This window comes from Amblyomma maculatum, chromosome 7, assembly GCF_055883805.1.
Source record: "Amblyomma maculatum isolate TAMU_Amacu chromosome 7, ASM5588380v1, whole genome shotgun sequence".
NCBI classification, from domain to species: domain Eukaryota; kingdom Metazoa; phylum Arthropoda; class Arachnida; order Ixodida; family Ixodidae; genus Amblyomma; species Amblyomma maculatum.
Genome location: NC_139350.1, coordinates 792,888 through 814,198, shown reverse-complemented (window position 1 = coordinate 814,198; position 21,311 = coordinate 792,888). Strand labels below are relative to the sequence as shown.

General features: G+C 44.1%; 2 protein-coding genes across 3 annotated transcripts; one reads left to right on the top strand and one right to left on the bottom strand.

The window, feature by feature from the left end:
- Nucleotides 1-2,561: 2,561 nt before the first annotated feature.
- LOC146182578 (uncharacterized) lies at nt 2,562-19,115 on the bottom strand. Of its 2 annotated transcripts, XM_084608863.1 has the most exons (11): nt 18,740-19,115; nt 16,756-16,850; nt 14,651-14,960; nt 14,244-14,321; nt 13,336-13,395; nt 11,955-12,020; nt 11,246-11,425; nt 9,588-9,641; nt 7,701-7,795; nt 5,635-5,857; nt 2,562-3,106 (listed from the first exon to the last, which is right to left on the bottom strand). In XM_084608863.1, exons 1-11 carry the CDS (start codon nt 19,056-19,058, stop codon nt 2,985-2,987), a joined length of 1,602 nt encoding a protein of 533 aa, XP_084464989.1. In that variant the 5' UTR covers nt 19,059-19,115; the 3' UTR covers nt 2,562-2,984. The 2 variants fall into 2 exon arrangements, with proteins under 2 accessions (XP_084464989.1, XP_084464990.1); XM_084608864.1 differs by lacking the exon at nt 9,588-9,641.
- A 420-nt stretch (nt 19,116-19,535) lies between these two features.
- Nucleotides 19,536-21,311, top strand: LOC146182577 (uncharacterized). The gene is made up of 2 exons (XM_084609561.1): nt 19,536-19,730; nt 20,037-21,311. The coding sequence occupies exons 1-2, from the start codon at nt 19,608-19,610 to the stop codon at nt 21,309-21,311; spliced, it is 1,398 nt and encodes a 465-aa protein (XP_084465687.1). The 5' UTR covers nt 19,536-19,607.

Genomic DNA, 21,311 nt, shown 5'->3' with positions numbered 1-21,311 from the left:
GGGAACAAGGGTACACCAAAGGGAGCGGTCCTACCTACCTGTTCAAATCTGTATTCTTCAAGCAACCAAACAGAGGAACGCTATCAGCAGCATACACCATTGTCTATACGCTGCTTATATTACTGTATGAATCAATCAAGGCTCAGGTGGATAGAGAGAAGAAGCGTTACAGAAGACTGCCAAGGCAGTTGATGAACAGGCAACGAGAACAGGACTCGAGTGCTTGCCGAGCACGATAGTCATGCAAGACTGCTGGTCATTCTAGACACACGCCCTAAGACAGGATATCTGTTACGGTAAAACTCCAATAATGAAGTGAGTGAAGTCCAAGAAATTGATTCTTGAACTAAGGTTACCTAACTCATCGGGTAACGCTGCCACGCTGGTAGCAATCAAATGATCTGTCCACCAGACAGCAAGAATGATTACGGGCATCTATCGAAAGGGGAATGAAAGAGCACGATCTCTTCCATATCATTAACGCGTTCGTACTAAGGAGAATAACGTATGCACTCCACTACGTCAACCTATACATGAAACCGAGGTCGGGAAGGTCGACGTTTTGATTAGGTCGGCTTACTAAACAGCTCTGTCTCACTCATTACACAGCCAATGAGCAGCTACGTGCGCTCGGGGTTCACAACACGTTTCAAGAAGAAGTGCAACGGACAATTCAAATTCAAAGGGTGAGCACACTCTCACAGGAAGAGCCATTCTGCACAGACTGGGCATCGAATGAGAACCGATGATGAACACTTGAGGTCCAGTACAAACAATTATAAGGAAAATATTCAAGGTCAAGCCACCCCTGTCAAAAATTCCAACAGCTAATGGTCTGAAGGAACCCGTAATTTGGGCATGTTGGTGACGGCCTGATGGTGATGGCCTGAAGGCGACGGCCTGAAGGCGGCGGCCTGAAGGCAGCGGCCTGAAGGCGGCGGCCTGAAGGCAGCGGCCTGAAGGCGGCGGCCTGAAGGCAGCGGCCTGAAGGCAGCGGCCTGAAGGCAGCGGCCTGAAGGCGACAACCTGAAGGCGATGGCCTGAAGGCAATAGTCTGTTGGTGACGGTCTAGTAGCGATGGCTTGTTGATCCCGTCACTGTTCGGATATTGCTAGGCCTACTTTGAAATACATTATGAGCACCTGAGCAGTGTACTATACAGAAAAGCATGCTATCCCATGAGCCCACGTTGTCATCTGGTCAAGAGGGGTAGAAATGCTCCACGATACACAGACTTTATGCAAATAAACATTTTATTACAGTAAAGCGCAGAGTTCAACATTCGGTGGAAGAAGCAGAGCCCGATCATTGCACAGACACTACAGGGGAATTTTAAGCTTATGTAAATGCAAGCACTGACTATGAGATTTTACATAATACCATCATAATTGTCCAATGCTTCCTGAAATATGCCAGATATGTTCATATAGAACAGGAGCATATGCACCTTCCTTCTCTAATAACAGAGGTTGTTACCATTCGTGACGGTTTGTCTGCATTAGCAGAAAGCCTACATGTTGCACCGCTGACCATTTTGATCTTACATAGAGCATCCACCAAGGACACAATATTGTGCAAGGAAATGTTTGCACAATATTGCAGATATCGATGATGTCAAAAGTATTAGCTATACTCTGTAAGGCTCGGACTGCCTGGGTGGATTCTCTCATCATCATCATCATCATCAGCCTGACTATACCCACTGCAGGGTGAAGGCTTCTCCCATATTTCTCCACTTAACCCGGTTCTGTGCTAGCTGCATCCACTTGACCCCTGCAAACTTCTTAATCTCATCCGCCCACCTAACTTTCTGCCGCCCCCTGCTACGCTTTCCTTCCCTTGGAATCCAGTTTGTTACCCTCAGCGACCATCGGTTATCCTCTCTTCGCACTACATGTCCTGCCCATGTCCATTTCTTCTTCTTAATTTCTATTAGAATGTCGGTAACTTGAGTTATTTCTCTGACCCACTCTGTACGCTTTCTATCTCTTAATGTTACCCTTATCATTTTTCGTTCCATAGCCTTCTGGGTTGTCCTCAACTTAAGTAGAACTCTCTTGGTTAGCCTCCACGTTTCAGCCCCATAGGTGAGTACAGGCAAAATGCAACTGTTGTATACTTTCCTCTCGAGCGATACCGGTAAGCTGCTAGTCATAATCTGCGAGTGCTTGCCAAATGCGCTCCATCCCAATCTTATTCTTCTTGTTATTTCCTTTTCATGGTCCGGATCTGCGGTTACTACCTGTCCTAAGTAGACATATTCGCCTACTACTTCCAGTATTTCGCTACCTAATGTAAACTGCTGTTCCTTCCCGAGGCTGTTTAACATTACCTTAGTCTTCTGCATATTGATTTTCAAGCCTACCTTTCTACTTTTCCTGTCTAGGTCATCAATCATTATTTGCAGTTCATCCCCCGAGTTGCTTAGCAAGGCAATGTCATCAGCAAATCGCAGATTACTGAGGTATTCTCCATCTATCCTTATCCCTAACTGCTCCCATTCCAAGTCTCTGAATACTTCCTCTAAACAAGCTGTGAATAGTACTGGGGAGATTGTGTCTCCTTGCCTAACACCTTTCTTTATGGGAATTTTGTTACTTTCTTTATGCAGAACTATGGTTGCTGTGCAGCCACTATATATATCTTCGAGCACTTTCACGTACGGCTCGTCTACCCCCTGATTTCGCAATGCCTGCATCACCGCCGAGGTTTCAACTGAGTCAAATGCTTTTTCGTAATCAATGAATGCTATGTATAAGGGCTGGTTATATTCCGAGCATTTTTCTATCACCTGATTGATGGTATGGATATGATCGATAGTAGAGTACCGTTTCCGAAACCCTGCTTGATCCTTTGCTTGATTACAGTCTAAGGTTGTCCTAATTCTATTAGCATTAACTATTCTATTAGCGATCGAAAGCCATACTTGCACGATAAAAAAAATTATTACAGCGCCCATTGGCAGTTGCAGCCGCTGGGAGCTATTACGTGTGGGTCCCCTTCCGCTTCATATCACCCAGCTTCTGTGAGAGGTGCTTCCGCACCTGCTTCAGCCTCTTGCTTTTCTCCTCGCCTTCCACGTCGCCCATGTAGACGTGGAAAAGTGCTGCACAGAAGAACAAAAGTCATGGCACATTAGAACATAACTTTGTGAGCAACTAGTTGCAAGAATGATAAAGGCAAACTTTATCTGTCATGTAAAGGTGAGAAATAATCCATGTTTTCGCATTACCTGTGCAAATGATATCAAAATGGGCACTGAGGCTCATATCCAGTACACATGAAAATCAGCTCAAGCTTGTTTTGCTTATTTTTTCAAACATTAAAATGACACCAAAGAGGTACGCTGAGAATGCTATTCTTAATTCAAGAATACAGAACAGCACAGGTGAGGGATGCTCAGCATTACCTTCAAATGAAGCGTGATTCAGTGACCAGCTTAGTCCACACACGACCTGAACTAGTGTTTCATGCAATGCAGCACAGGGTCAAAAGGTGCTACTGAATGCCTTCTTTTGAAAAAAGGTCACATAGCCGGAGAGTCTGTGCCCGCAAAATGCTATTTATACCCACAAGAGGGCCGCCACACTCCGGTAAGGCTTATACCCTCAACTAGGTAGCTGGCAAATCGAGCAAACAAAAAACATAACCCAAAGGAAAATTCTCAATAATTAGTAGCAGTCAAAATATTTCATAACATATGCTGGACAAATTAAAAGGTGTACCCCATGACCATCAAAACGCATGCACAGTCTTTATATACATATCGCACATCCCAGGCTAACACAGAAAGGATATACAGTAGCCGACGGGTAATTCGGACTCCAATAATTCGGACTTGTAGGATATTTCGGACTTCAGTGAGGCACCGTCAGTCACCCCATAGAAGCGCATACATATTCGCGACGGATATTTCGGACTTTAAAAATCCAAAAGTTCGATTTTTCGGACTAATTTCAGTCCCCTGCAGGCCAAAATCTGCCATCTTATCGGCTTTTCGCCGGCGCAACAAGTGGATTGGCTCTGCAGTTGGATTGGCTTGACATGGTTTCGGTGCCCCATTTTTGCCAGGAGAGGCCCCTGCAATCTCTGCCACTTCGAGGTGGCAGTCGGATTGTCATCGCCGTCAACCTGCTTTTGTCGCCAACGCTGACGCGGGCAGCTATCTCTTTGTGCTTTGTCTCATACGTCCGCCGTGTTGTCACACGAGTCTCTCCGACCGCGTCAACCGAGTGGCGCGCCGTCAATCCTTTGGCCGTTTTGTGATTGCGTCCGGCGGTTCCACCGCTCTGAACGAAAAGTGCCTCATTTTTGCGTGTTTGACGAGCGGTGTGGTGCGCACTCGGGCTGTGGACATGGCCCCGCCGGTGCTGCCGGGTCCGTCAAAGAAGCGTGGGAGCTATTCTACCATGACCCTTTGGTGCAAATACAAGCGCAAATCGTCGCCAGCAAAAGAAATTTGCCGCAAGGTAAAATCAGCGACTTTTTTAAGCCGATTTCCTCTGAATAAAGTGATTTTTTGTGCTTCACGGATTTTTCGGACTGTTCGATTATTCAGACCATTTTTCAGGTCCTTTCAAGTCCGAAAAAACGGTCGGCGACTGTACTGGTGCCACTGGCAGGAAACATATTGCACCCAAATATCCACAAGACATGTGCTCACACGCTTTGTGCAAACCTGATGTTATCGCCAACCTATAATGCAAGAAACGACGAGATCGTAACCGTTTACATTAGCTCCTGCTGAATTTCACGATTTATGCAAGTGCAACATGCCTTTTATCAACTTGGAATAAAAAGCTGCCTTTCAAGAGCTTTACTTCTGAATATACTCTGAAAATACATACCGCAGCAAACCCACGAAATACAGAGCACCCAGCTGTCTTATGCGGAGCACTGAACTTACATCCTAGTTATGCAGCAAATCCACCAATCTTTTCTATGTACGGGTGTACCTATCCACTTTGTTTCCTTAAGTGATGCACTGAGTAAAATTCAGGACATTCATCTCTGCCTTTTAGGGCATGACATGACAGCCTTCATGCTTCCTGTCTTGGCTTCCCTTGCATATCCTCATTTGCATATGTGCTTTCCAACTCATCAAATCACTAATTCATTAATCTGTACCTCTGCTATTCCAGAAAAACTCAACATACAGCAGCAAGCTAAAAGATAATGTATTGAGAAACAAAGCTGGTACTGAGAAACAAAGCTCTATCTGAACCAAGCCTTGCAAATGTGCCTGTGTAGCCTAGGAGCCAAAGGGTTCTGAGTTTGATTCCCATCTCAAAGGAGCTACATGAGTTGGCTCCCTATGCCAACTACGCCATGCCATGTGGTCTTGTAATGCTACACAATTTATCGATAAATCAGTGCCCAGCCATGCCACCTGCAAGAGGTGTGCTCCGATTTTTTATTCACAATGACAGCGCTGGATTTTCTGCACAACAGTACTGTTGCGTTAAAAGGTCTGCATGAGTCAGTTGTTCAATGCTTGACTGCATAGAGTCTAACCATATGACACCAAACAGTTACATGCATCAGCATTGTTGCAGCCCCAATCTCAAGCTTTGCTTCAATTGCAGACGCCTTTTTATCCTTTAGACATTACTGAAAGCAAATAGAAAAACTCACCTTTTAGTGCCGAGACCTTTTCTGGTGAAAGGGCAGGCTTCACTTCTGTCATGCCAAGTGACCTCGACTTGTTCGACAGTACCCCAGTGACGCTGCGGCTCCTCATTTGGTCTGGCGTCCAGTAGAGGTGAGCCGCAGCACGACAGAACATTGAGTCAGTCGGCGATTTGAGAAGTACGTCCCACGCACTCCGATCAACCCATGCATTTGCGCCTGCATACACCTGCAGCGAATTCCCAGAATTTTACATTGGTGCACTAATAGAACTCACATTTCAAGTCCAAATGTTGAGAAACTGTAGAGAAAGCACAAATACATGCATACATACATTTTGCTTTGCAGTAAGCAGTATCTTAAATCATGACAATATTCAGAAAGGTGCAATAGTAGTATACTTTTTTTTTTTTTTAGTAACACAGAAATTTGAGCTAGTTGGTTCCTCTTCGATAGTTTATCGGTGCTGCGACAGGGGACGAGGAACAAGAAGAGACAAGACAAGTGCTCGGGGCGAGCGCTTGTCTTGTCGTCTCTTCTTGTTCCTCGTCCCCTGTCGCAGCGCCGGTAAAATATCGAAGTAGTATACTTGCTCCTGCTCTTTTCCATGTTCTCTATACACCGTGGTGCACTGGCTTCAAGTGCATGCTTTTTAGAGGCCAGTTTAGCCCTGAAACAATCCCAATCACGCAATCTACTCCTGGAACTACAGCAGTTTTGATTGATAAACACTTCATTGGTGAGGTACAAAGGCGAAGAGGCAACCACAGCCATGGTAACTGATTCACGAGGCAAACTCATATACGGACTAACTATACGAACCAAATGCATCCGCAAAACGGAAGAGGTGGCAATAGCCCTAGCAATCTCTGAAGCAAACCGAAGAAAACACAGTTACTGGATAGTCTCGAACTTGTAAGCTGCCTGTCGAGCCTACCAAAACAACAGGATTAATCACATAGCAAACCACAACTACTACTGGTTGACAAAGAGTCTCTAAGAATGCCTGGCTGAGAAGCACTTGGTTACCGAGTGGTAGGTGCTAACATTACGATGCAAGGATTGCAATTTCTTGGCTGTATGAAAAAGGTAGTTAAGCAATTTGCTGAAAATCAGAATGGCAGTAGCAGAGATGGTCGACAATCGGGGGTTGTGAGTGCACTGGCATGAACGGTGGTTGAGAAAGATAAGCTCAGATATCTAAAGCAGGAAAGAGAGGAAAAAGGTGCAGTGTTTGGAAATGATTTCATGAGGTTTAGGGTAGGTTATAAGGTATGCTGCTTATGTGAACTCCAGAGACAAACAAACATCAAAGTGATTTTTTTGGTAAAAGATGTGAAGGCCGGGAAATTGGGCTAGCTGGGAGGCAAGAGGGCATAGCCAGACAGAACAGAGTAAGGGAGGGAACGCTCTTCATGGAGTGCCCCAAGAGAGTTCATAGAGGTAGGACAAATGGGTATTTACTTGCAAGTGAGCCACTCAGAGAGGAAGAAAATGAGGTACAGTACATGCTGGAGCCACAAGCAATAAAGTTCTGAAAAAAAAAAGAAAAAGAAAAAAAAAAGGATATGCCAAACCTGCCAAATATGCCAAATCTACGGTTATCAGTGATCACAGCATGTACTTGAGTATGGGAAGGTAAAAGAAAGGTGTTCTGGAAAAGCAGGAACATGTCCTGAGAAGCTGATGAGCAAAGGAGAAAAAAAGTCATCTTGAGAAAATGAGAAATGCGAATCTAAGCCATCTGCTCAAGAGTCTTACCAAAGCATGCCAGTGAGATATGGAGGTTTTAAAGGGAAGAAGGTTTGCCTGGTTAAGAATCGTAGTATTGATGCATGACAGGGTGCCGGTGTCTCGGGTTTCACTGAAATAGGAACAAAAATCTTCAGGTGTGGTCAAGGTGGTTGCCGAATATAGCGTATGTAATGCTGTCCTCATCGAGAGCGGAACAGATAGCATTAGCAATCAGGGCCACTTCGAGCTCCCGCAGAGTGAAAGGGCAGTCTAGATCTAGATTAGGTTCACCCGTGTAGGCCAGACAGAAAACAGAACAGTAGATAGAAGGCAATTACCTTCCCATCGTCTCGGGTAGAACCTATAATGCTGTCTTGCTCACCAGCCCTGTCGAACTCGCAGCTGCCGTCTTCAGCTTCGATGTCCTCATCACCTGAGGATTTTTGTGCAAGATAAAAGAATTTTAGTAAACCTCAGCAGTAAAGTAAATGACAAGGCAAATTGACTACTGTTGCTTGACACACAGGCCATTCACATTCACATTTAACAAATAAGTTGGCCAATGATTATTGTACTCTCTAATGGGAACTTTTATGGTCTGCCCATTAGATCGACCATGCTTGTCCAACACTTAATTTCAACAAAAAAATATACTGTCATGGAAATGTACCCTGAAGAACATGTCCAAGGTAGCTCATTAAAAAAAGTAGTTTTCAAAAACAATTTCAAAACAAATTTGGTGGATAGGTCAGTTTTCAACAGTTTGCACAACCTTCACTTTGAAGCCTTGCAAAATGTAATTATTTGCACCCAGTTTTCCAGCTATATATATATTGGTACTCCACATACTCCCAATGCGGTAACAGCTATAAAAAAAAAAAAACAATGAAGCACAGCAGATTTTGAAAACTTTTCAAATTATGAAGGAGAATACAGTGAAAGCTTGTTAATTCAAATTTTCGGATAATTTGAACTAAACTACTTGGTCCGGCCAAGAACTATAGACATCTGTGTACAAAAAAGCCTGTTCATTCAAAAGCGAGTCGGTTCTGCTACGGATAATTGAAACTTGCGATTAAATACTTAATTCGAGCCCTGTTAATTTGAAAATACAGACAAATACTGTCAGCGCGGTCCCAGCTAATGCCCATGAATGGCTAGGGGCACCACAGATTACGTGAGAGAACTTTTTTTTTTTCTTTGCGAGAGTCGTTCTTCCTTCCACCCAACAGTCGTCAACGGAAACACATAACGCTGGCTTTGAGCATCGTTCACTTCAAAAGGTGTTTGCTGGTTTCGCGCATTTAAATGATTGATTGTCAGCAGACGGTGCCAGCCCCAATCCAGCTCAGCATGGTAACACGAATGTACTGTTCTGAAAACGAGGCTTGCACAACTGGACAAGCACTTGCACACTTGCACTCTGCCAATCCTCCCCCCCCCCCCCCCCTGCCACTAGTGCTAACATCAAAAAGGTAAATACACTATGATGTTACTGCTGGGCCCAATCTTAACACTGCCAAGAAATAAATGCGTTGTGGACCATGATAGCGCAAAACGGAGGGATGCGCTAACGACTAACGCCTTTTTTTTTTTTTTTTTCAAATTCTTAGGCACAAATTGGGGATGGGAGAATTCATTACGCGAGTGGGTTCGTTATGCAGATAAATATGGTAAATTTACCATAATGCAAATGGTTCTTGTCTGTCTTTTTGAGGCCATTCGATAATTTGAACATCGGATAATCCAAACTTTTTTCCTAGTCCCGCGAAGTTTGAATTAGTGAGCTATTACCGCATCTCGAAAAATATAAAACTCAAAACTAGCAACTTCGTAATATGATTATAGGTCCTTTTGGTAATATCCACACTAAATTTTGACTGCCTGGCAAGCCTAGCTCAAGTTTAAGGGTGCATGTTCATTTGCAAGCAATACACAAGTTGTAAATTGTGAACGTTTACAAAAGTGGCCTATCTTTAATTTCTCGGAACGTGTTCAATCATGAGCTTTTGCATGTTGCGTTACTTTTGTATTTCAGGGCATAAAATAATGGATATGACCCTGTTAGCAGTATTGCTCCTATAGATAGGCAGCTGGTTGGAAAGACAGAGTCCAAATTTTAAGCAACCAAAAAGTCGGTGAATAGAAAAGAACACCATTTGTTTTTGCACTAACAGGTTTGTAATCATATCTGCCCCTAAAAAGACTCAGCAATGTTTAATTACCTTCATCTGGGCTTTGCCATGACTTCCTGAATCTGCCATGCACACTTGATAGATCTGCCACAAGTAATATTAAGAACTTGTCACTGCACGAATAAACTGAAGAATTGAAGAACTATTCACAGACTGAATGGTCACTTCAGTTGGGCATGAGCTTTCTACCTGCCGCTCTGGCCATAGCAGCAATTCTGTTAATAAAGATATAGGCAAGAAACAAAAGGGCGTTCTGAAGTATCATTTCTGAAAGCTGGAAAGAAATTGAAGAAGGCCTTTCTTTTCTACAGGACTTTCAAAATTTGAAACGCATCTTGTTCGCAATCAAGGGTATTTTCCAACATGGAGACTTATCTGGCACTCCAAAATCAGTATGGAACTCGCCAGCTCAAAAAAACTAGACTTCGGACAGCACAGGCTGGTATGTGGACACGCCAGATCGGCTATGATTTTTATGGCCTGCTGCCACTACTAAGACGCACTCTTCAACTGGAGTGCACAGTCATTACAAATAGTAGACTTCCCTATCTCAAGCCAACACATCATGGCAGTGGAAAATCTGCACATACTAAGTGCCATGCTTTCTTTCCCCAAGAAATCTTGCCACAAGAATGTATTATCTATATGGATGCTGCCATGCTAGCTGTAGATGCAACTCAACACATATACACAGCCTGGTTCAACCAAACTATTCGTGCACAGGACTACCAACATCACACCACCAACTTTCTGTTCCAGAGTATGCAAGCCAAACTGCAAGTGGTATCTCAATTCAGCCCTGATGCATGACAATGGTACATTCAAGCATTATCATCTATACAGACTTGCAAGTAACATACCGAACCAGTTCCAATGTACACTACAGCACTCACGCCACTTTTTAAGACTATGATTTACTGGGTCTCCGCAGATTCTAATCTGCCAGGCAACAAGGAAGGTCTATCGACTAGCACGTGCATATCTACTCTTCATGCTAGCAAAGACCTAGCTCCTGCTTATACACAAACAATATGCTGCCAAGCTCCTCGAGAAGCCGACCTTATATTTCAGCGCAAAATAAATTGCTCTCGCTGCTCTGGCACCTTGCAACCACAGCAACCCCTTTCACCTGACTTCTCACTTAAGCAGACCATTACATTTTGCAATATCAAAATGGTGATGCCGCTGACTCCACATCACCACCACCCCTTGCTACACCAGGGCTGACTTAGAACACCTGCTCTGGGACTACCCCAGATGCACACTCTCCAGCAACGCACCCTGAACACTGTACCACTGGAACTTCGGCCAACCTCTCTCTGGTTCTGGGCACGTTCCCCTCTCCCTTACCAAACCAACTCGCTCCACAGCAGTGTCTGTAGGACGCAATACTATAAAATAAACATTTAAAATCAGTCATGCTCCCAGTATTTCTGTCAACCTTGCCAGAGGCCTCTTTAAAATGAGCTTCCTGAGATTGAGCCTGCCAGATTGTAATAGAGAAAGTGAACACCTAAGAGGGCTTGACTAATGCGTGGTGAATGCATGTAACAGTAATGACAACGCACATATTGCTTGGACCAGAGTTTCCTGCTTACAATGTTTGCTTGTCCAAGCCAGGATATTAGTAACAAGCCCTTAATTAGCCCGGCAATAGCGATCAAACACTGCATAACAAGATTGCTCACCAAACATGTCTTGGCCATTGTTGCTGGCCACTGCATCAGTGCATGGCAATACCGGATGCACTGATGTCATTACTGCAGGCAGTGACGGCACTTCTGGATGCACTGCTGGCATCACTGCCTGCAGTGATGGCACTGCTGGAAGTATTGCTGGCATCACTGTAGGCACTACTGGAGGCTGTGCTGTAAAATTGATACCCTGATTACACATTCACACACAAACGTGTACATTTAAACATAAATCCTTAAACTAGGACATGCCTTTTCTGCACTGTGTCTACACATCTTTTACGGCTGTAAATTCAACAATAGGTTACACATTCTGTCCCTAGGCCACACAGACATGCTCTTACGGCATGGTTAAAGCAATGCTTTATACCTGCGTCGCGCCTGGTAACTTGGGCAACATATATGACATTCTTCCTCCCTAGCGTGCTCTCGTGGATAATGGCAAGACAGCAAATAATTAACATCTACCATCTACCAAGATAAATTATGACTAACTAGTGTTTTTACATGTCATGCTAGGTTTACCCACATTACACCTCCGCAACTGTTTTCCTTTTTCCAGCGTTTAGTGTTTTTACATGTCATGCTAGGTTTACCCACATTACACCTCCGCAACTGTTTTCCTTTTTCCAGCGTTTAAGCAATGTATTTTGAGTGGAAGCAGCACTATTACTAGAAACTGGCATGACTAGAAACTGCTTACCTGAATGATGTGGGACATTGTGAGTGGCTGCAGTCTTGGTCAAGGTGGCAGGTATCGCAGTCCGTTCTGCAACATTGATATGTTTAAACCTTCAGATCAAACATTCATATGAGATCTGTAAAAAGCAAATGGTGTCTATATGTATGTCACGAAATCGGCGCACCTTTTTATTAAGGCAGCGTGACACCGCATTAAAGGTTCGACGTCTTTCAAGAAACGGCTTCCTCCCAACGCGAGGAGAGTGCGTAGCCTTGTACGCATCGGTGTCACCCTCTTTCTCATCACTCGGCGATGACGGTGACTCAACCGGCCAGAATGTGCTCATCCTATCTAGATTTTTTGACGACGCATAGCCAATGACGACACGGGGCTCGACGGGAGGAAAAGTGAACGCTTCAACAAGCAAAGTTAAGTGTGTGCGTGCAAGCCTCGGCATGCTGGAACAGACAGACGCGGCGCGCCCTATTAATGGAGGTCACGTCGCTTGAGTCAATCAGTCAGTGTGTGAACTAGTATTATGACGTGTTCGCAAGTGCTTCTCCTCAACTTCCGGGAATCACCCGCTGCTGGCAAGCCCAGACCTGCAAGGGAGCGGCACTCGTCTTGCATGACGGCCACATCGTGACTCTCAAGGCGTCGGACTGCAACAGCGCCCGGTGAACAATTTGGTGTTTGTTTATTTGACTCTCTCGTGTATTCTGTATTGTAAAGCCTTTGTGTTATTAATACCTCTTTAGCTGAATGCTTAGCGTTGTTTTCTGCGAACCTCTCGTCTGTGCATTTTTAGTGCTCATGTGTAATCCTCTGTATTGCCTCTTGCAGTATATAAAGTTTTGTTACTTCTGACTCTGACCCTTACTCTGGCTTGAACCAGCGAAAGCTGGGCACCAAACGGCCACCCCCTTCTGTCACTACAAAGTACTTAAATTCCGGCTGAGCTTGCCACGCAAGTCGAGGGCATCTCCTTTACGACCGGGACAGCTACCCCCACTCACTCTAAGGGTGTCTGGGAGTGTGCGCACCATTAAGGACGCATCGTTAATAATATCTACCACATACTAATTTAATAAATCTTTTTGGAACGAAAGGCATGAAGTTAATGAGGCAAACATAGCTGTTAATATGAAAAGCAAGAGTTTATCACAAGAGTCTATTCTTTCTAATGAGCTACAGGCCTTGTTGAACTTCCTAGGCTACCTGTATTGCACAAAATTTTGCAATAGTCTTACACAAAGCATCTGAACTCTTAAGAAATTTGCTATGTAATTGGCCTTTACTGAAAAAAAAATATATATTTCAAGCTTATTAGAAAAAAATCATGCTATAAGCAAGACCATTTGCTAAAGCAGTATTGATAAACTTAACCATGCACTTTCCTCACCTAGATCCCGCAGGTCATCATGCCTGGCTGCAGCAGTAGCTGGTGGTGCTGGGAGCATTGCTGTAAAAGTGACACATTTACATTCACTTTCATGCATCATAAATTACATTTGGATAGGACCCCTAAGAGGCAAGGTATCCACACTGACATTGAGATACACACAGAATAATTTGGAGCGCTACCCAGGTAGCCGCTTGGTGGCGAAACATGGTAATGCAATCAACAGTCAAACCTAGATTACAGCTGTGCTGCTCCTACTTGGGAAATGCTAGGGGCCTTCTCGGCATTGCAGAAGTGAGGGGTATGAGATGACATAACTCATGCTGCACTGCGTTTACAGCGAGTCACATTTTGGCTCGCGGACTGTGGCAAGTATGCAGCCTTCTCAGTAACGATGCTGTGCAAGTTCAGCAATCATGCCCCAAGACTCATTCAGTGTTAGTTACGCAAGCTTCATTACCCCTCACTTCCCTGTGTAACACCGAGAAATGGTAGTCTAGGTCTGCTAGGGAATGAGGCTTGAGGCTCACTTGTTAAGGAGGCCACGCATGCACAGATTGTGGCTGTATTTGTCTGCCGGTGGCCACCTGTGTGGTGCTCTGAACAAATTTGTGAGTGCCTGTACAGGCCAACAACGCTAACACAGGGGCCAGTATGTTGATCATATTTGGAGACTTGCGCAATTCTAGTTGAGTTGCCCAAGGGGGAAGATAAAACACAACACACGACACAAGCGCAACACTTCCATCCATTCCATTGTGTAATCCTGCAAATCTGTACAGGCCATTTCATCAATTAGATTAAGACAATAAAGGTGCCGTTTTAAGCACTACTGCTACCCAGCCACTGTACTATACCAGATAAGCAAAACAAACAGGATTCCAGATGTGTTCGTAAAGCTCACTTGCCTTTCTTTTTCTGAGCCCGTTCAGGAGGTGCTGCACTAACGTGCACATCCATCGATGATGCATATATCACCCTGCTTTCTGAAATTTTGACGTAAAAGGTCATGTTAGATGCTATGCATCTCAAAGGCAACATTTAGCACCACATTATAATATTCAACTTTGTTCTTTTCATAAAAAGACAAAGACCTCTCCCATTATCTATCGATCCTGCCTCGAGTTTGAACATGCCACTGCAGTCCCATTTTCCTTCACAATGTGCTTTAATGGGAAGTTAACTCCAGAACTCCAACTTATGTTGTCAGCATTATTAATACTAATACGTTTTCTCCCAGTACTCTTAAAGCATCCCATTATCTGCTTGCCAGCTGACTTGTCCATGCTTGCATGCAACCAGATTATACACTCACCAGATGAAAAAATTTTCTGTATTAGGCTCTTCTGCAGCTCAATGTTCAGTTGGCGAAGTTCTTTTACTTCGGTTTTTAATTCTTCACACTCAGCTGTGCAGCTGCTAAGTCCATTAGCAGCAGCATCCTTCTCTGCGAGCCGTTGCTTAATTATTCCTAGCTCTTTGTGCAGTGTGCGCACCTCTTCTTCTAAGGCTGCACATCTGCACTTGGAGGTTTCCTCTTGTATGTTGTCCTCCATTGAATCCAGAAGCTCCATCTCATGCTTCCGCTGCACCTCCTTGCGGAGCTTTTTAGTTGGCTGTGCTACCTGCAATCATAATTGATCAGGAGTGCCCACATGCAGCTTATAAATTCCACTGGAATGTATTCACATATTCCTGAGTTGGCTTCTTGAAAAAAAAAAACTGAAACCACCATGAGCCTTAAGTATCTGTTGTGAACAAGTCATGATCTCATTCCATTTGTCATGCATGCATACCTTGAGCTAAATACAGCTTACATATGCCTCATAGAACAACATAAGCAGCGAGTGCGACACTGCATCTACCATGGTACGGCATCTAGTGCTCCCTTTTTTTTCATTGATTTTTGGAAAGGGCTCATATCACTTAGCGTTATGCAGTTTATGAACAAAGTGTCATTTTAACTACTATTATAGCCAATAATTGTGAAAAAAAGTGTTTTTCCAATAATGTCTAATATCAGCACTGCATTAGCTGGAGCATGGCCACTGGCAACAAGCAGTTTCAGGCAGCTGTTCTTGCCATTAAAAAATTGCCCAGTATGGTATCTAGAAAATTGCATCCTGTGCCAGAGACAACATAGGACTTGCTGTATTTGTCTACCTAAATATTGGCCCCATCTTTGTGCACTGCAAAAACCAGTGCAATGAAACAGTAGTAATCAGCCCAACTAGAAACAATTCTTTTCCTCAGTATTTCTCAAATGGGGGTCCGTGAAGGAATTGTCTGGGTCCGAGGTACCCATGCCCACAAAACAAAGAAAAAGGCTGCGTGAGAGCTCTAGCCTGGCTAGACAGCTTTGCAGGGTTAGTAGCTTTGACTCAATTTTGAATGAAGCGCTCTCACATAACTGTGGCACCACTCTGCATAAAATTGCAAGCCCCCCCCCCCTCCCCTCCCCGCCCCCCTCTTCCTTTCTGGGAAATACACTGTACCTAATCCACAACTTTGAAAAAATCCCCACAGTTGACCTTTCAGCATTTTAAAGATCAACAAATAAAGTCCGATTTAATAAGGGGGCCTGAATGTGCAGTAAAATTTGAATATGAACACCTGTGAATGCAAAACGAATAAACACAAGGCAAGACCTGCATTATGCCCCTAAGCATCAACTGTCATCTTTTAATAAACTACAACAATCTCATAATCTAACCATGACATAATGATAGCTTTCACAGTTAAAGGCTAACTATACTCAACACTCTCGTTATAAAAGGCTGGTCAAGCCTATAATATACCTCTATCAACACCTTGCTCAACACCTTTGGTTTTGCATGCACTGACATGCCAAAGAATTGACAAAAAAAGAAAAACAATTCCAAACTGTGCTTGCCAGTGTTGCACCTGCATCTCTAGCAATCGGGCTGATCAAATATAAGAGCTCACAAACTCGTGTCTTCAGTTTAGATAAAAGCATGATGATGTCACATATGTTGGGAGGATTAATGTCGACCGATAAATAATTGCCCTTTGTGGCAGATGATAGATACCTATTACAAAATAAAAGGAGGACATCTTGTACAATGACAGCTTATAAGGCCAAAATGCTCATACTTTAAACCAATTTTTTATACAGCAGGCTGATGTTTTCACACTTCTTAGAAAGTGCCACATCTTGTGAAAAAGAATCACTTTATTAGTAGATATGTCATTTTTCCCCATTTAAGAAGCAGATCTGACATCTGTGCTTAGAGCTCACATCATACCTTTGCATCTGCATCCATCCCATCCCCCTTACTGCCACCATTTGGTCTCCAGCAACATAGACAGGACACTGGCATGGTAAGAAGAGTGCTGCTGTTTTGCAATCTAGCATTAGGATATGAAACAATTTGCAGTAAACAAGGTGCAGTTACCAACCTTTTCCTTTTCTCTGCTCGTCCTCTTCATGCTGCTGGGTAGTACTGCCCTTCTGCGGCGTTTCTCTGCATGATTTGCCATTTCCTCTTCCGTTTCTGCAATAGCAGAAAGGTGGTTTAGGTAACCAAAGCAGGGCGATCAGCTACTGGAATTTCTTTCAAAACAGCTATGGCAAGAGGCACAACTTGGGGCTGCCACAGTCAACTTGACCTCGAATAGGCCAGCACGGTGTGCAGTGGTCTGCAATTGTGGTGCACGGAGTAGGGCCACGAAGTGCCCCCAACAGAGCTTGTGTGTAGTGCCACCTTATGTATGAAAGCTTCATGGCAAGCAGTGTAGCTAGCAAGGCATCGTTCATAATGAAGTAATAATGAAGTAATTACTCATTAATATCCAACAATGTGCAGCCACATGACTAGTACAAAGGACACCTTTCCAGCTTCCATACAAAAATTGCAAAATCTCTCCTGGTTCAAGGGTTGAACTTGTGACCATGCTTAACTGGGACCATCACTACTATTCGAGTTTACCAGGACAGCTAGCACAAGGTAAGGACGATCAAATTGGTCAACTCGTGGCAAATTGGTCAATTTGCTCTTGCCCTACCATATGCTATCCATTCTGCTTAGCTCAGTAAGTAGAGTGACTGCCCCAGTCAGGTAGTGCAAGTTCAAACGCTGAACCAGATTGCACTTCCCTTCTAATATTTTAGAATGTTTCTGTGAAAGCTGTATGCTTTTCCCTTGTAGCTGTAATGGCTGCACTTGTGTCAATACTAATGAATAAGTGCTCTCTTACCGCAAATGTTTAACTTGGGGAACTCCCCTAAACATTGGAGTGGCCATTCAGGATCTACAATCAATTTGGAGTGTTTCAATGGGGAATAGCTTTCACACTTGCTGACATGAATTTCCACCTCAAACGCAAAAGTAACAAGCCCTCAAGGCTCTATTGCCAAATCCAAATTATATGAATTTAAAATACCTGAAAACCTGAAGGCAATAGAGGCAGTGTATGTGTGCCTGCGAAACACAAAAATACACTTATCTAGAAGTGTTTAAGCGTACGGATATGACGTCAGCAGTTACTAAGCAAATGTTGCAATCGGTAGTTTTCTGTGTGTTCAAGAACTCTTCATCCCACAGTCGGCACCAAAATGCCAAAGCCAATGGTCTAGCTCAGATAATGTATGTATTCATGTCACAGGTTGGCATGTGCACTGACTCATGAGTCCACATGTAGTTGAGTGTAAGTTCGAATGAGTTGATATCACTGTAGTGGTTACTGTAAATGTGAGTGGGCATGAGAGCAAGTGGTCATGAGTATAATTAAGTGAATTGCCCTATATGGTGCCGACCATATGCTTCAAGTTACACATGTGCTGGAAAAAACTAAGACATGGAATTCACAGGCAACAGCATTGTCAAGAATGATATGACATGAGCCGTGGTATATATAGCTTTATAGATATGTTGCCCTACATGCACGAGTACACATTTTGCAAATAGAAGATTGCAGAATTTGCACTGTGTTACAGAATTCGAAGTCCACCCGCGGTTTATTATTGCTGGCTAATTAGTCTTTCTTTAACGCCAGATTGTTTACTGAAGTTCATATAGGCACATGCGTACGCATGCAGTTTTGATCAGGTTCATATATGAGCTATTCCTCTGCAGCTAGCTCGATCACTTCCCAATCTCAGCTATGTATGTACACGCGACAGCATCAAGTGTGCCCCAATGGAAATCTCTAGACGGCACATATGCACAATTACGAGACGAACTGCACAGTTTGTATAAAAGAAAATAAGGGATCTATCTACTCGCGCGCAACACCCAGGTTACTTCACATGCGATGAAATGCACCGTGAGTCGCGCATCACATCGGCTGTGCACGTCACTTCACCAGAGCTCACTATGGCAACCTAAATTGTACAAGTCATAATGCGCGCGCGCGGTAAATAATGTATACGTATAACACTTACCGGTCAGATGCAGAATTCTCGCGTCGTAATAGCCTCCTTGGGTGGTGTCGTTACCATGCCAGTAGGCTTGATAGGTTTTTGCCGCATCAAAATCGGCCACATTGTTCGGAGAAAAGTGCTCGATATCAGTATGCTGAACAACAGCTACCGTTAAGTCACAACGGTATTCGACTAAACAATACATGTCGATCTTGATGATGGCCTTAAAGCGTGTAGAAACACCGAAAGCAGTACAAGCGAAGAAACAAACAAAGACGGGCAGAGCGAGCAGCGAGCGACGAAGAGCGGGCAGAGGACTCAGAGAAGCGAACACGCCCATCTTAGTGCCGTTAGCACCGTTAGAGGCAGGGCTGGGCGGGGCCGGTGTGGTGCATTCCCGTCGTGCAGCGCGCGCTAGCAGACGACGCTGTTAAAACAGCAATACGTGCTTCCCTCCTGCAATGATCAATAGCAAGACTCTACGAATAAAAAAAAATGCGTGAGGTCGGCCTTATTATCCCGATGGCCTGTTTCATCCCGCGGGCTGTAAGTGAGCCGCGCGCTGCTCATGCTGAGACACTCGGCGCACGCAGCGCACGCTCCACTGGTGTGCGCGCGTCATCGTGTCTGACGCCACTTCCTATGCTCCAGCGCAGAGGCAGTGTTTCATGTGTCTCAGCCGAAGACACCGAACCAACCTAACTTCCTTCATACTTCCGTTAGCTTCTTTTATCCTTCCGTTAGCCAAACACCGCATCGATCCTTTTGTCCTCTTGCGATATTTCTAGCTGCTGAGAGATAGCCTTTTCATTCTCAGTGGAACCGTGTCTACGGTAAAAGTGCGCGAAAGGCTGGCGCTCTGTACGCGGTGAACTCGCTTTATTTTGCGATGACAGGAAAGCGGCGACAGCGTTACAGGCGCTACCTCGAACCGGGAACAAGTGTTGAAGTCCCTAGACAGACTGTCGCCAATGCAAGCAAAAGAGCCAAAAAGACTTCAGCTGTTGTTCAGGTAGGTGTGCTTTATCCTATTAATGATGTAAGATCTCAGCAAGATTTTTTTTTTTTCCTTGGAGTTACAATTTAAACACATGGATTGGCATCGCAATTACTGCAGAGGCGCCGATTTAATATATAAGCGGGCACGGTGAGGCCGCCACCCTTACAAATGTCCCAATTTTAGAACCAGGTTGCAGTTTATTTTTCTGGGCAATAAAATCCATGAAATGTGTGGTTGCTGTAATTCGCTGCAAAGAATGGAAATTGCAATGCTTACGGAGAAAACGGCAAGCTGCATTATGTTTATTTTCATTTGCAGGACAACCAGCATGCAGGTACAGATGAATCCGCAAGTGTTCATGCAGAGGAGGCGCTGGTTCATGTCACTGAAGGCTCAAGTCCAAGTAGTACAGAGGCAACACAAGGTGATGCTGAAATTCAGCCTGCGTATGCAGATGACACTGCAGACTCTGACAGTAGTGACCATGAGTCTCAAGCACACTACAACTCTGACGAAGAGTCTGCGGCATGCAATGCCAATGAAAGCATGGAACAGGATGATGAGAATGTTGAAGATGAAGCTGAACAGCAAGACTTTTGTAATGATTTCGACACCTACATTGGGAACCTTTCAAAGGAAACATTGCCACATCAGCCAACTACTAAAGCACAAGCACTGCTGTTGATTTTGTCTTACATTGTCACGGCAGGGCTTACTTGGTCGCAAGTAAAAGGTCTTCTCATACTTTTGAATGCCCTCTTTGGAAAAGAAGTTGTGCCACCTACCCCGTATATGCTGAGAAAGTTATGGAAAGACAAAAAAAAGGCACTGAGGCTACACTTATTCTGCCAGCGCTGCCATGAGTATCATGGAAGCACTCATGAAATATCCAGCAGCAGTGAGGTCACTTGTGGCAACTGTCACATCAAAACTACTGTAAAAAATTTAATAGGAGTTGGAAGCTTCTTTGTGATTTTCGACCTCAAGCAACAGTTATCAGATTTGATCAGGCGTTCTTGCTCCGTTCTTTTTCAAAATCTTCAGAATTTGTCTACACTTATCCGGGAGCCAGGAATATACAGAGATATTACTGATGGTGACCTGTACAGGAGTATTCGCCGTCAACTCAGCATGACATGGAGTGACATCACTCTTACTTTCAACACTGATGGAGCACCTGTTTTTGAGTCATCAAAAAGCTCCATCTGGCCCATTCAAGTGATGGTGAATGAGCTTCCCTTCGAGCTTCGGTGGCGAAATGTGACCCTCACGGGACTTTGGTTCGCAAAGGAACATCCACCAATGCACATTTTTATGCTGAAGTTTGTTGAGGAACTGCAAAATATTGGCACAATTGTGTGGTCCCATACAGGCACCATCGTAAAGTCTTCAGTCCATGCGATTCTGTGCTGTGTGGATTCACCGGCAAGGGCATCCATCCTCAACATGAAACAATTTAATGGTTATTATGGGTGCAGCTGGTGCCTTGAGGAAGGTACATGTGTCGATGGTAAGTTTCATTCATTATTATACTTCATAAGGGCGTTTCATTTCCAATGGGTCCACAGTAATAACAACAATTTGGTGTCATAA